Here is a 12875-nt window from a genome sequence, read left to right on the forward strand (position 1 = left end):
AGAATCATGGAAGGAAATGAATATAGCATCTCAAGTATTCTGGGTCTAAAAGCTGGCATAAATCGATATCTAAACAGTGTTTCTGTAGGTAGAAATGTCAACATAATAACTGAAACAGAGTTCAAATCATCCAACAATGTTTTTTATCTTTGTTGCTAAGAATTGCAGAAAATATCTCCTGCTCTCTCTGCTGTCACAGCCGTAGGGCTTTTAAACAAGGTCTGCTTCGACATACAATTCTATTGTGCTCGCCATGGATGGGAAGGACTGCGCAACCTGACAGAGAAGTCATTTTGTCATCAATACAGATAAAAAAAGGTCTGGAGTGTGACCCTGTCGTTTAATGAGCATTCAAAAAACAATAAAGATGTCAATGAAATCAACCGTGAAAGTAGTCGTGGTTACATGTTGGCCCAGCCTGGTGATTCATGTGCCCTGTCAACAGTTTTATATAATATTTACAAAAGTGTCCTTCAAATGCCAAATCATTCTACTCACCCCCTTAAAAAAGTACAGAACATAAATCAGTTTGGTATTCCCATTAACCTACTGGTATTAATTAGCTTGGAAACACCATGCCTCACATTTCAGAACCACTCAATCAGCAGCATTGCTGTCCACATATTATCTAATGCTGGTTAACAGTATGAAAACAGCCTCCAAAATTATTGGTCAGTTTCTCTTGAAGACTGCAAAACTTGGAGTCGGATACTTTCCTACAAAAAGACGTCTCCTCCGTCCACGGCCTCACACTCAGAACCTCTTACCTCGATGTCAGGCCCATGTGCCAGTGCAGTGGTTGGCTGTTCCGTTTAAACCTCCCTCAGATGTGGGAAATCAGTCTGCTTTCAATTCCCAAATGCCATTTAATCCAAAAATGTTTACTATAAATGGCAATGTTCAATTTGATGTTTACGGTAAATAAAGTAAAAAATATATATGTCACAATGAAAGTACTCGGAGGCTACGTTTTCTCAGTGGAAGGATATATAATACGTTTCTTCTTTTTTTTTCATTAAAAAAGCTAGTTTGTGTAATTATTTTTAAGAAAATAAACATAGTCATTTTATAAGCGAAATAACCCACTCCAGTACGGCCTCGTGCCTCACAATGCACCAAGGATGTGCGGTAATAATTGTGTAGCCGCACACCCTGTCGTGGGTTATTTCTAACATAAACCTGTGAACAACAGTTTCCTGGGATACTCAAATACTTATACATCTTAGCAATTATAGTAAGTAGTGGCTTACCCGTTCTCAACATTTGCATGCACTGCTGTTACGATTCCTTCAAGAACATGCAAAGGGTCTCTCTTACAGGTCAGAACCGAACCATCACCACTGTCAAAAAAAAAAAAAAAAAAAGTAAAAAAAACGTCATGTGCACAATAAGGGGACAAATGCTGTTACAGTAGGTTCGCTATATTGTGTCAATTAATTTCACTTGTTGGCATGTGTTTTTACATTTCCCTTCTCTAACATTAAAATATGAAATACAATTATGTAATAAATTTAATACAAATACAAAAAAAAAGATAACTGATAAACAGGGGTACGTGTTAGCCACCAATAGGTATTAAACACCAGCTAAAATAAAGCACTAGAATTGAGGATATTCAAGAATAACTGAACTATACCTGATAATCAATGCATATTTCCCCTTTGTAACTAACTAACACGAAATGTACAGTGACAATTTGACACTGAGCTGTAGGTTAATGAAAGGGCCATACTTTCTGTTTAACTTAGACATTTGTCCTCTTCTCTTGTTCCTTTAACAACAGCAGCTACAATATTATTTTTCATTGCTACGAATACAGTGAATCTGACCATGATATGCAATATATATGTGCGCATGTGTGAATATTCAAACAAATATTTTGACATGTATTCAGATACAAAAATTTACCGCATCACCTGAATTTGCATGTCTGTTTCAAAAAATGGCAAATGAAAAAGACCTCTGTGATATGTGACATTAAAACATATTTAAAAAAACAAAACAAAACAAAAAAAAACTACAGAATTAACACAACAGGACCTGAGCCTCTATTTAAAAGTTTTAGACAGCAAAAAGTAAACAAGCCAGATTATGCGTGTGCACCCTTAGTGATCTCTATGGAAAGCCATCTGGGACAAACATAGGACGTGCTGTTGTTTTTTTTTTGTGACTCTTATGTGGAATGTAATAAACAAGAACAAAAACAGTTAATTTTTTCCACTTCAATTTACAACGGCATTTTCACGTTATGTTTTATTTGAAGTGTTTAAAGTAAACCGACGTTTATAAAAACGTGTCGATGGCCACTGTTTACTGTGAAGAAACGGCAATGGCAAGGAACTACAAAAATGTAAACATTAATTAAATGCGTTGTTAAATTAAACTTTATGTATTGTTAAAAAAAAAAAAGGCACACACACACACACAGGGGCCACGGCCATGCCCCTTGTTGCTATGCTGTCTCTGCCTGCATTCAGAGCAATATAATGGCTTGTATTACTTTTTGAAAAACAAATGACTAGTAAATGCATTTGTTTAACATGTTAAATTGTATTTAACGTATTATTATTGTTATTATTCATACTACTACTACTACTACTACTACTACTACTACTACTACTAATAATAATAATAATAATAATAATATAATAATAATAATAATTATTATTATTATTATATTATTATTATTATTATTATTATTATTATTATAAATAACATTTTCTTGAGTGAACATTTAAGCATACATTCCAATGTCAGCTGTCGTTGAAGTTTAATAAAGCAGACTAAATCTATTTAATAGGATAAGCCAAAGATAATTAAACCTCTACCAGAAACAGCTTTTTTTCATAGACGTATGCAATTCTTATCATATTAATAATATGCTATCAGAGATGCAGGTTAACTAAGAGCTTTTAGTTTGGAGCTGTATCAGTGTAGTGTAATTAAACTGATAATGGATCTCTGGACTTCATTTCTCTGATATAGTAAAAAGACTTGCTTTTAATCAAAGACTTCCTAGAGCAATACAGGATAAGAGAGTATACTTGAATACAGATGAAGTTAACTGAAACTGCATGATCATTCTTAACATTTTTTACACTATATAGAGAATTTCAATTCAGGTTATAACATAATTGAAATCTGATTTGGAAAGTGCATCACCATTTAACTGACCATATAACAAGTGACCAGATAACTCAGACACAAAGGTGATATGTACCAACTAAGAACCTTTTTTTGCTATGGGTTTTGTAGACAATTTTGTAGACTTAAAAAGCATCAAAAGAAAACATAAATTATCATAACCCAGGTTCACTGAGAATATGCCTGAACTGGAGACTAAGCACTGAGCACCTCTGAGACCCGACACTGCTTGTTTGGGCACATAGCATCCTTGGACAGAAGACCTAAACTAGGCACCTGTACCAACGCAGCAATAGAATTCTTCACTGGTGGAAAGAGCCCGGTCCAGCTCCTCTGCATCGTGCACCCTATAAAGGGTGTCCATAGACTGCGAAACAGGCAAAGTTGTAGCTGGGTGATCCTAGGACGATTGGATCTCAAAGAGAAAATCCAGGTGCACGGGGATTGACTGCCTTGCCTCACCTTGGAGACCAGGGCACCTCTAAGACCTCTTGATCAATGGCAGAAGCACCAGCTCCTGTTCACCCACCTCCTCAGAGGCAGCGATAGAAAGCACATCATCCTGCTGCCAATCTGCACTCGTAGCCCCTGGGACGCCAAAAGGGACAGGTGGGGCATGAGCACCAAACATTCACACAGCAACTCTGTGAGGACAGTTCCTTGGTGGGAAACTGCCGCCCACAGCTTCTCCATTTGCTCCGAGTCTGATCGCTTGGAATGGTGACTCTTCCTCAGAGGAGGAGAAGGAGAGGCAGAAGAGGACGAGGAAGACCGTGAAGATGGCTTCCTCGGCTTCGCTACTTTCCGGGGTGCGTCCTCCGCTCTACCTTGGCACAGATCCATGGGGTGAGGACGCAGGCACCTCTGTATCAAAGAGTGATGGGGGAGAGCACTGTACAGGAGTGAGGGATGCAGAGAGCTCTGTAGAGCTGCAGAAGAAACGTTTCTCTAGCGTACACTTGGAGAAATGGGCAGAAAACTCGCAAAATCTGTGGTTTACCAGTGTCTCCTTTGCGTGCTCCTGCTCCAGACAGGAACAACGTATGCTGTGCTTGTCCTCCACAGGCAGGCTGGCATTGCACATGTCACAGGGTTAAAACCCAAGCATTATGCAAATAGCAAGCAATGTACAGTAAGAATGTACAGTTGCTGCCTCAGCTGCTGAAGACCGCAACAGGCCTGCTTGCTACCAGACTGGGGACGTAAACACCAGCCGACAGCGGTACTGTTCACAGCGGCACCATACCGGTGCGGTAACCTCGGTCCCAGTTCGGTATGGTACAATACCGAGTTGGAAACAGAGCGGGTCGGTGACCTCGGTACCTGGGTACTAGTCTAGTCGGTTGGTCATGATACAAGTATAATTGTAAATTGATATGTGCTTTGTTTGTTACCTAGCTAATTTAAACACACTTATGCAAGGGAAACATCCTGAACTATTTGGGAAAAGAAAAAATATATTGTTTTTTTGAAAACATTCCAACAGAGTCTGAAACCTACCCCAGTGTAGAAATAATTCTATGAACAGCATCCTGCACCACAGACTTGGGGGAAATAAGCAGAGGCCCCGAAGACACTTCTAGCAGCTGCTTGATATAGTCAAGAGGCTGCCCATCTATAGACATCATAACAGCCAGCTCATGAACATTCTTCTCTTCAGACCTGGACAAATCATACAGATTGCTGTACTTCTGTAACAGCTCCTGCACACAAATAAAAAATTAAATTATTGATTTCCTCTCTCATATTCTCTTTCACCACCAGTTTACACATTTTATGAAAGCAAACACATTGTTTTACTCCTGTTTAGCCCCGTCATAATCTAATCCCATGTGGTAATTATATTTTCTTGAAATCTAAGTGAAATATAATTTTACCGGCGAGATCAATTGCTGCCAGCTATTTCATTGAGTCTAATGGCAAAAGAGTACCACGCTGCCATTGCTTCTGCTTTGTTTCAAATAGTAACACTTATCCCAGAATGTGGGTGACATGCTTTGCACTTTGTCGCTTAAGGTCAGAATATAGGCTTTTATGACATTTATGACAGATTTTCTTAAGCCATAACTGATGAAATCGAAGTGTCCTCACTGAATGTGCAATTGATCTTTGAGGACATAAAGCAAAAGATTGGACAGCACTTTCTTCTATAAAACTTGCATGGATGCCAGGCTGCTGATTTTCATTGATAAAGTCTAACTGAATGGGGTCACAAAAAGAAACTAACAATGATTGTTTTAGCCCTTGGTCCCTAAGCAAAGTTACATAGATTTTGCAAAGTGTAGGCTGTCAATGCATTCCATGCTACATCCAAAGAGTGCAATTTTTCAACAGGTAGTTCATGTTATAACACCGCATTAAAACAGGTCAGGAAGGGTCTACCTGTGACGACGTTGTTACTTGTGTGCCACATACCAAAAGTTAAAACCCTGACAGAATATACAGCTGATGAATAAACAACATCGTCTGTCTTTACCTGGTCACTGTTCTTCAGGGAGAGAATGAAGCCATGATTGAGTGTTTCCAGATGAGCAAGTGACTGCTGGAGATGATTCAGAGCTTCTTCAAAGCTGGCGGGGGAATTCTCAGGAAGGTGGCTGTTGTCTTCGGAATTCTTCTTTCTCATCTTCTCACTTATCTGTTTGACTGATTTCAGGGCTCTCTTAGTAACCTCCAGCCTGGCTTCAACAGTCAGCTACATAGAAAAATATAACAGAGACACCAAACAGACAATGAAGCTAGTAGAATCATGCTTTATCTTTTATCTTAAAACCTGCAATACTGTAAAACTTACTTTAAACACCCTGGCGTTTATTTACAATATTTGCCAGTAGCCCCGGCGCCTATAGGAGACAAGCGACTATTTGACACCCGGCGTTTATTATGTTAGATGAGTAACATCTTCAAACAATTCAAATACAATCATGAAGAAACCATTAATACACAACCTTATAGCAATGACATAACTAAATTACAACATTCCAGCAACATCGTTTAAAGTTTGTGTGTCAGTGGGTATTAAGTAACAGTTTTATTTTGACAAAATGTTGTTGTATTGTACCACCCCAAGTATAAAGCGAAAGTATATATAAAATATATATTGGTAAACAAGGATAGGCAAAACATTCAAACACCCTCAAACTTGTACACTGATTAGCATGGATAAATGATGGAATATTAGCCTGCAAAGCATCTTCACTGCAAAACAACCACATGAAATACTGTTAATACGAAAAAAAGGCAACCCTGTAAATATCAGAAAATAAGTATACTGTGGGGTCACAACACACTAAAAAAATGCTTCAAAACTGGTTTTACCATTAACAATAAAAGACAAGGAGTGCACTTCAGGTGGTAATTTAAAAGTTCCGTCACATTGTCTGATGGTCCAGTGGGTCCAGGGAGCTTGGGGAGCATGTGAAACTGTCATTCAAGGTTTGTGGACACTACTGCTCTGGACGTAAGTGAAGACGACCACAGATTCAGCATTTTAAAGAAGGGGAACCGTGCACATCTGGAAAAGAAGCTACTTTATAGCGCAAGGCGGCACAGAGAACTGACATTGACATTGAAGTTGACATTGAGAGTAAATGAACTGATAATAAGTGACAGCGATGAAAGTGAGATGAATAAAAAGAAAACTTTATTTAAGGTGCATGTAATGCATATAGTTTTTTTAATGCCATGATTACATTTTAAACCCAAGCTTTCTTGAGTGTGCTGAAAGCAAGCCAAATAAAAACTTGTTTTCTGATATTAACAAGGTTGCCTTTTTTAGAATATTTTAATATTAATACTAACAGTATTTTATGATTGGTAAGCTCACTGTACCGGCAGGTACATCCATTATGACGGGCATTATATTATTATTCATAACATGCCGTTTAAGAGACCCAGCGTTTATTTACAATATGTCGCAGTAGCCCCGGCACCTATTGGAGATTATCCGAGACCCAGCAATTATTGGAAGTTTTACGGTATACCAAGCAATTGTTGAGATGTGCTCAATAACTCTCCATGAGGTGTTACATTAAGGTAATACTACCAAAGAATACAACCCCCCCCCCCCCCCCCCCAAAAAAAAAAAAAAAAAGAAAAATAACACCAGGCTCAATTCTCAAGACTAAACTATATGATGACATATTTTCTATATCCATTATCTAAAATATAAAAGGAAGGGATATACATAACGCATCATTAAAAAGAATGAATGTCTACAGTGTGCACAGAGAGATTTTGGCTGTTTTGAACTCCTACAATTCATAAAACCGTAAATTGAAGACCAACCCCTTGACTGTGAAGAGAGCTAGGCGGACCCAACTTAGTGAAAAGCACTGGATTGGATTGTAAACATTGATGCTCTGTTAGGTCCATGTGCAGTGAAATATGAAATTCAATTACATACTCTGTTCAAGAAATAATTAAAAAAAAAACATTTCTATAACCCGCAGTGTGTGTGTATTCTCTTGGAATCTGACCTCTTATCTTAATTACCCTTTAAATATGCTTGCATTCAACCTGAACCAGGCCAACATTGCCTTGTCATTAATTTGTCATAAACGTCACCAATCTTGGCTCTGTATAATAGGGTCTACAAAATGGTACCTCTAATACACAACAATTTTAATTAGGGGTCCTTTGCTGCTAAATCTGATTTCATGCACATAAAACAAATGTCCACCGTAATTAAATACAAAAAAAAAAAAAAGAATACTGCACACCTTCTATATGAAGAGCGCAGTATAAAGGTTATAGTATATTTGTATTAGTATAATATGCTGTTTGTGATAGGGACATATGCAAGGTGTGTTTGTATTACATGTACAGGGTGCTTGGTATATACTAAAGAGTAGAGCCTTTCTTATAAAATATAGTGAGCATCAAAAGAAACACTATTATCACATTTAATTTCTGTCAAGGAAATTCATAGTTAAATTCATCTTAATATAAGCATTTCCCAGAAATTTAATTCAGACTTGTCTGTGACACGCTGTGGTGATCGGGTTGTTAACACTGACTCCAGAACATTCTTAACCAGCTCTACTTCAAAGCTTGTTGATTATAGCAAGGCATAGGCCAAATGTAGTGTTAACTCTTTGAAGCTCACCTTCCAAAATGCTGTCTGATTGTCTGGTCTAAGGTGTCATAAAACTTACCAAGCCAAGCTATAGTGACTGTGCAGTTGTACCATTATTGTGTTAAAAGTTAGTTAAAATGCTTTCAGAATAATTTTTAATTACATAACTTGTAGACACAAGTTTAATAGTTATTTTAAGTAAGTTTCCCAATAAACCTGAATTAAAAAGGTGTTTTAATATTTTGTGCAATCAGCATGTTGGAGGCTGGACTTGGGCAGCGTACTGTGGCTTGCCGTCTTGGGTGCTCACAGCAAGCAATTTCAAACCTGGTTAGACGGTATAACCAGACACACACTGTCAATGACAGGCCACGAACTGGGAGACCAAGAGTCACAACACCTGCCCAAGATCGACAGATCATTTTGCAGCATCTTTGTGATGTCAACTGTTAAATCAGCACAACAGAGTTTGTTATTTGTCGATCACATCTAGTGAATTTTATCCAAATATAAGTAATAAGTTTCTTTTGATGCTCAACTATAAGTGATACGTTTCTTTTGATGCTCAGTATACTTTCATTCTGGTCAGTGGCTAGAAACACAAGCGAAAAATGGTCTATTATAGAAAAGCACTGCATTTGCTGTTGAACATACTAAAATAACTCCATCTGTACTGATGTTCTGTACGTCACTTACAACCTGCCACCTGATTGTGATTGACACTGTATTCAAGTAATCAATTGCTTTTATAGACAGAGGTGTCTCCCATCCTCCGTTAAGCCCGATTCTTAAAGTGCATTTTCATTACAACCTGAGAAGCTGATTTGGGGTTGTATGCTGGAGGCATTGATTCCAGTAACAGTCAAATGCTTCTGAAGTAGAAGATTTTCCAGCTGGGATATGAAGGGAACGCTAGATCAAGTTGGTGACTTCTGCATTTTAGACTGAGTATTGATCTTGGGTTTTAAATCTAAGGATACTGTGTTCTTCAGCAACAGGTTTCATATAAATTTCAGAAGAAAAAGGGTATCTGGACAAAATGAAATGTAAGACCTGTTTACTGAGGGAACAGGTAGATGAGATTCCATACTTTAACAATATACAATTACTGTGAAACTGCATGCATACATGTCCATGCATTTGTGGTATCTAAGCTATAAATCAAAAACTACAACCTTTGCTTGTTTTGAGGGTCTCACATTTGACTCATGTGGGCAACCGACAAACAGAACCCAGTCAAAGTATTCCAGGACCAGTGCCAGGCCTGAGCAATAGTAAAGAACATTTAAATAAAAATATCAAAAAAATCTTTTTTTTTTTGTTAAAAGGAAATACAATGGAAAGTAAAATGCAGTAGGATCATGCAACAAGAAATATACATACCAATCTGGCTGCTTCAGGGGAGAAGGTGATGTCATCTATAAAAAAGGTGATGTCGGAAGGAAACAGCCTTTCAAAGTACTTGGCACAGGTATCATACGCATGTAGATATTCTGGAGCAGACTGTGGCTGCTTTTTAAGGACCTGAGGGTCTCCTTTCCAAAAGAGTTTGCGAAGCCAGGCAGCATGCACAGTGCTTGATGACAGCATGCATCCATCTTTTCTGGGGATCTTGGAGGCCAGCTTGGAAATAGACAAGACATTCTGGCTGGTCAGAACAGGTGCCAGAGCCTCCAGAGGATCAGAGTCTTCATCTGTGAGTCTCCTGTAGTTCAGCCCTGAAACACACAAGCACAAATCTAATAATAAAACATGTCTGATTATGTTGGCTGTGTCTCTATCAAGTAATCGGTATAAATCATTAGTATACATGACAGCTCTGATTAAGAAGCTTAAAATATACTTTGTTGAAAGATATATTGATAAATATTACTTTTTACATCCCATGCTAAAAGTGTGAATAAATTCCTTAAAATCCAATGACAGGTCGTTGATAAGCAGATGCAGAGCTTAAAGTAAAGACATCCCCTGAAAATGTTTAGTTAGGTTTATAAATGTTGATTTGTTTACAACAATTATGTCAAGAATATGAGTTGAAATTATATGTTACATCAGGCAGAGTATACGGTGTTACTCTATAAATATTTACCAGTGTCATTTCTTTATTGAAAGTAGCAATGATGTTTTCCCCACAGACACCGACTATATATAACACATTGGAGACTTGCATATATATTGTAAAAAAAAGAATCCTTCAAAATATTATTTAAGAACTGTCAATCGTTTATATTCCTTTGGGTTTTCAACATTTGTTTGTAAACCTTCTGGAGCAAAACCAAACCTTTCAAACAAATTAAGTTTAGTACACAAGGCACTGATGCTTGTTGAACAGAAATGCTGAACCCTGAAATAGTACCGACAGCTCAGAGGGCAAACCTGATCTGAAGGAAAGACGCTGCTGCACTTTCAATTTGTGAGCCTATTTCAAACAATGTATGCAAAGATATGCATTTTTATAGGTAATGTAACTTCACTGTGTTAATACTAAGGCAGTTGTATAAGGTTAAGTCTTCATCAGTTTTCCAAAGGCAGTCAACCAGATGAGCAGTTTCTGTTACCATGGAGATGTGTTGTAAGCATTTTTTTGGTTCATAGAGAGTCACTTATTTGAAGTGTTTTGTATGTTCTCTGGGAACCCCTCGTCATTTTTTTTCTCCCAAAGTGGTAGAACGATGGTTTCCAAATACAGCTGTGTAAATGTAACTACTGGCATAAAACAGTGAAACATCAGTATTGACCAATCAATACAGTATGTTTCTTTTTTCTTTTAGAAATAACTTCACATTTCTAAGAAATATCTTTATATCTCACACATCACTATATGTTCAGTTTTCTCAGTATATGGCCCACTGTCTCAGTGATGGCGGGTCTCCTTAGTTGAAGGGAAACCTTGATACAGGCAATGTACTGCAGTTATTTTCCAAATTTGAACCTACCAGTTGCAACAGCCTTCAGTTTCTTGAGCAGCCTTATATGTGTATCAGGCTTAATGGGGCTTGTCACAAAATCCAAGCAGCCACAGTTTTCAAGCAAGGAGAAGTAGTAAAGTAAACATGGCAGATCAGTTCCTTCAATGCTGGGGTACACATACTTGGTCATATGCTCATGAAAAGCTTCTGGATTACATTTCAATGTCTCAAAGAGACCAAGAGCCTGTGTTCTGTCTTCTATTTCCTTTGTGGTAAGCCTAAGAAGAAAAAAACAAAACAAAAAAAATATATACTTTAACCGGACACATATTTACCCAAATCAAGAGTCTATATTCTATTTGCATACAATGGTACTGCACAGCTAGAACATATGAACATTAGAAAATGTTATACGCTTCAGACCATCTATGCTCGTCCAATTCCTAGCAGTTGACTGATCTCAAATCCTTGTCAAGTTGGGTCATAAAGGACACTAGAAATTCAGCATCAACAACATGACTAGGTAACCCATTCCATAACCTTACCACTCTGTGTATGTGTCTCCTACCCTCTGTCCAGTCTATCCATTCCATCTACAACATTTCTAACTGTGTCCTCTGGTCCATCCTGGTTTCGGTGCTGCACTTAAAATGTTGGTTAGGGTTGGTGGTTGCTTTTCATTGGACACTCCCCATGTGCTTTTGGTAATGTTGTGACTAACAATGAACACAGTACACAAGTGTAATTGCACCAGTGCATTGTACAACCTCAAAATAACATCTACATGCCCAGGCATCCGTTTTTTTTTTGCCTTTTTGATTGCTTCGCCACACTGGGTGGTCACAGTGATGAGTCGATTACCACATCAAGGTCTTTCTTTTGGTGGGTCCGTTCTAGTTTTATCTATGGTTAAATGAAAGGGTTATTTCTTGTATGCTGATCAAATGTAATATAAAAAAAAAAAGGTTGTGAATAACAGAGACATGGCAGCCACTGTATATAATACGAGTTTAATACTGTGCTTCAGCAAATCAGGTGTTGTATATAAGGAGTTTATGGCCCTGTTTTTTGGTTTGGCTCTATTTACATAATGTATGTCACCTCGTACTTTATAACTTCAAATTTGACTACATCTGCACTTTTGCCTAATTGAATGTCGTTTCAGCCAAGATAAACAGTTTTCTGTTATGTGATAAATATTCAGAGCTCTCAGTGTCCCTTGAATTTTGATCCTAGCAAATGTTTTATTGAGTCCTGTTATCAATAAATTAGAAATAGTACATTTTAATAACATTCTTCCTGGGATGACTGTCTTTCCTGTTGGTGGGGAAGCACACCTTTCGATGTAGAGCAATAATATTTTACAGTTTGAAGGTAATCCATTCAGTTGTTTTTGACATTTTAAATAGAAGGTCCTTGAGAAACGAACATTAGACAATGCTTATACATAAAAAAAAAAAGACTAGTAAAATCCCATCTTCATATTTGGGGGAAATATATATTTTAAATTTATCTGTGCTTTATTTCGTATTACAGTAGTCTCCAAGTATAGGAACACCTAACACTTTGCCTAAGGGAACACCCTTGTGGTGAACAGATTTTTTCCCCATTGTAAATGCTCTGGCTAAAGGAACAGGAACTTTGCTCCGAAGGGTGTTCTATTAACCTGAGACTTCTATACTTTCAATTAATCATGGGACGCAGTAGTTTTAGATCATTTAAATATGTCAAAACACAGTAATGTT

General features: G+C 37.6%; 1 protein-coding gene across 1 annotated transcript in view; it reads right to left on the minus strand.

The window, feature by feature from the left end:
- Positions 1-12875, minus strand: part of nbas (NBAS subunit of NRZ tethering complex) — a 180330-nt gene that overhangs the window by 41824 nt on the left and 125631 nt on the right. Inside the window, exons 43-47 of the mRNA XM_041249686.1 lie at positions 11158-11408; positions 9605-9939; positions 5621-5839; positions 4645-4847; positions 1251-1340 (exon numbers count right to left, since the gene is read on the minus strand). Coding sequence (XP_041105620.1) covers positions 1251-1340; positions 4645-4847; positions 5621-5839; positions 9605-9939; positions 11158-11408 — 1098 coding nt within the window. The remainder of the gene's footprint in view (positions 1-1250; positions 1341-4644; positions 4848-5620; positions 5840-9604; positions 9940-11157; positions 11409-12875) is intronic.

The sequence above is a fragment of the Polyodon spathula genome, chromosome 5, assembly GCF_017654505.1.
Source record: "Polyodon spathula isolate WHYD16114869_AA chromosome 5, ASM1765450v1, whole genome shotgun sequence".
Lineage (NCBI taxonomy): Eukaryota > Metazoa > Chordata > Actinopteri > Acipenseriformes > Polyodontidae > Polyodon > Polyodon spathula.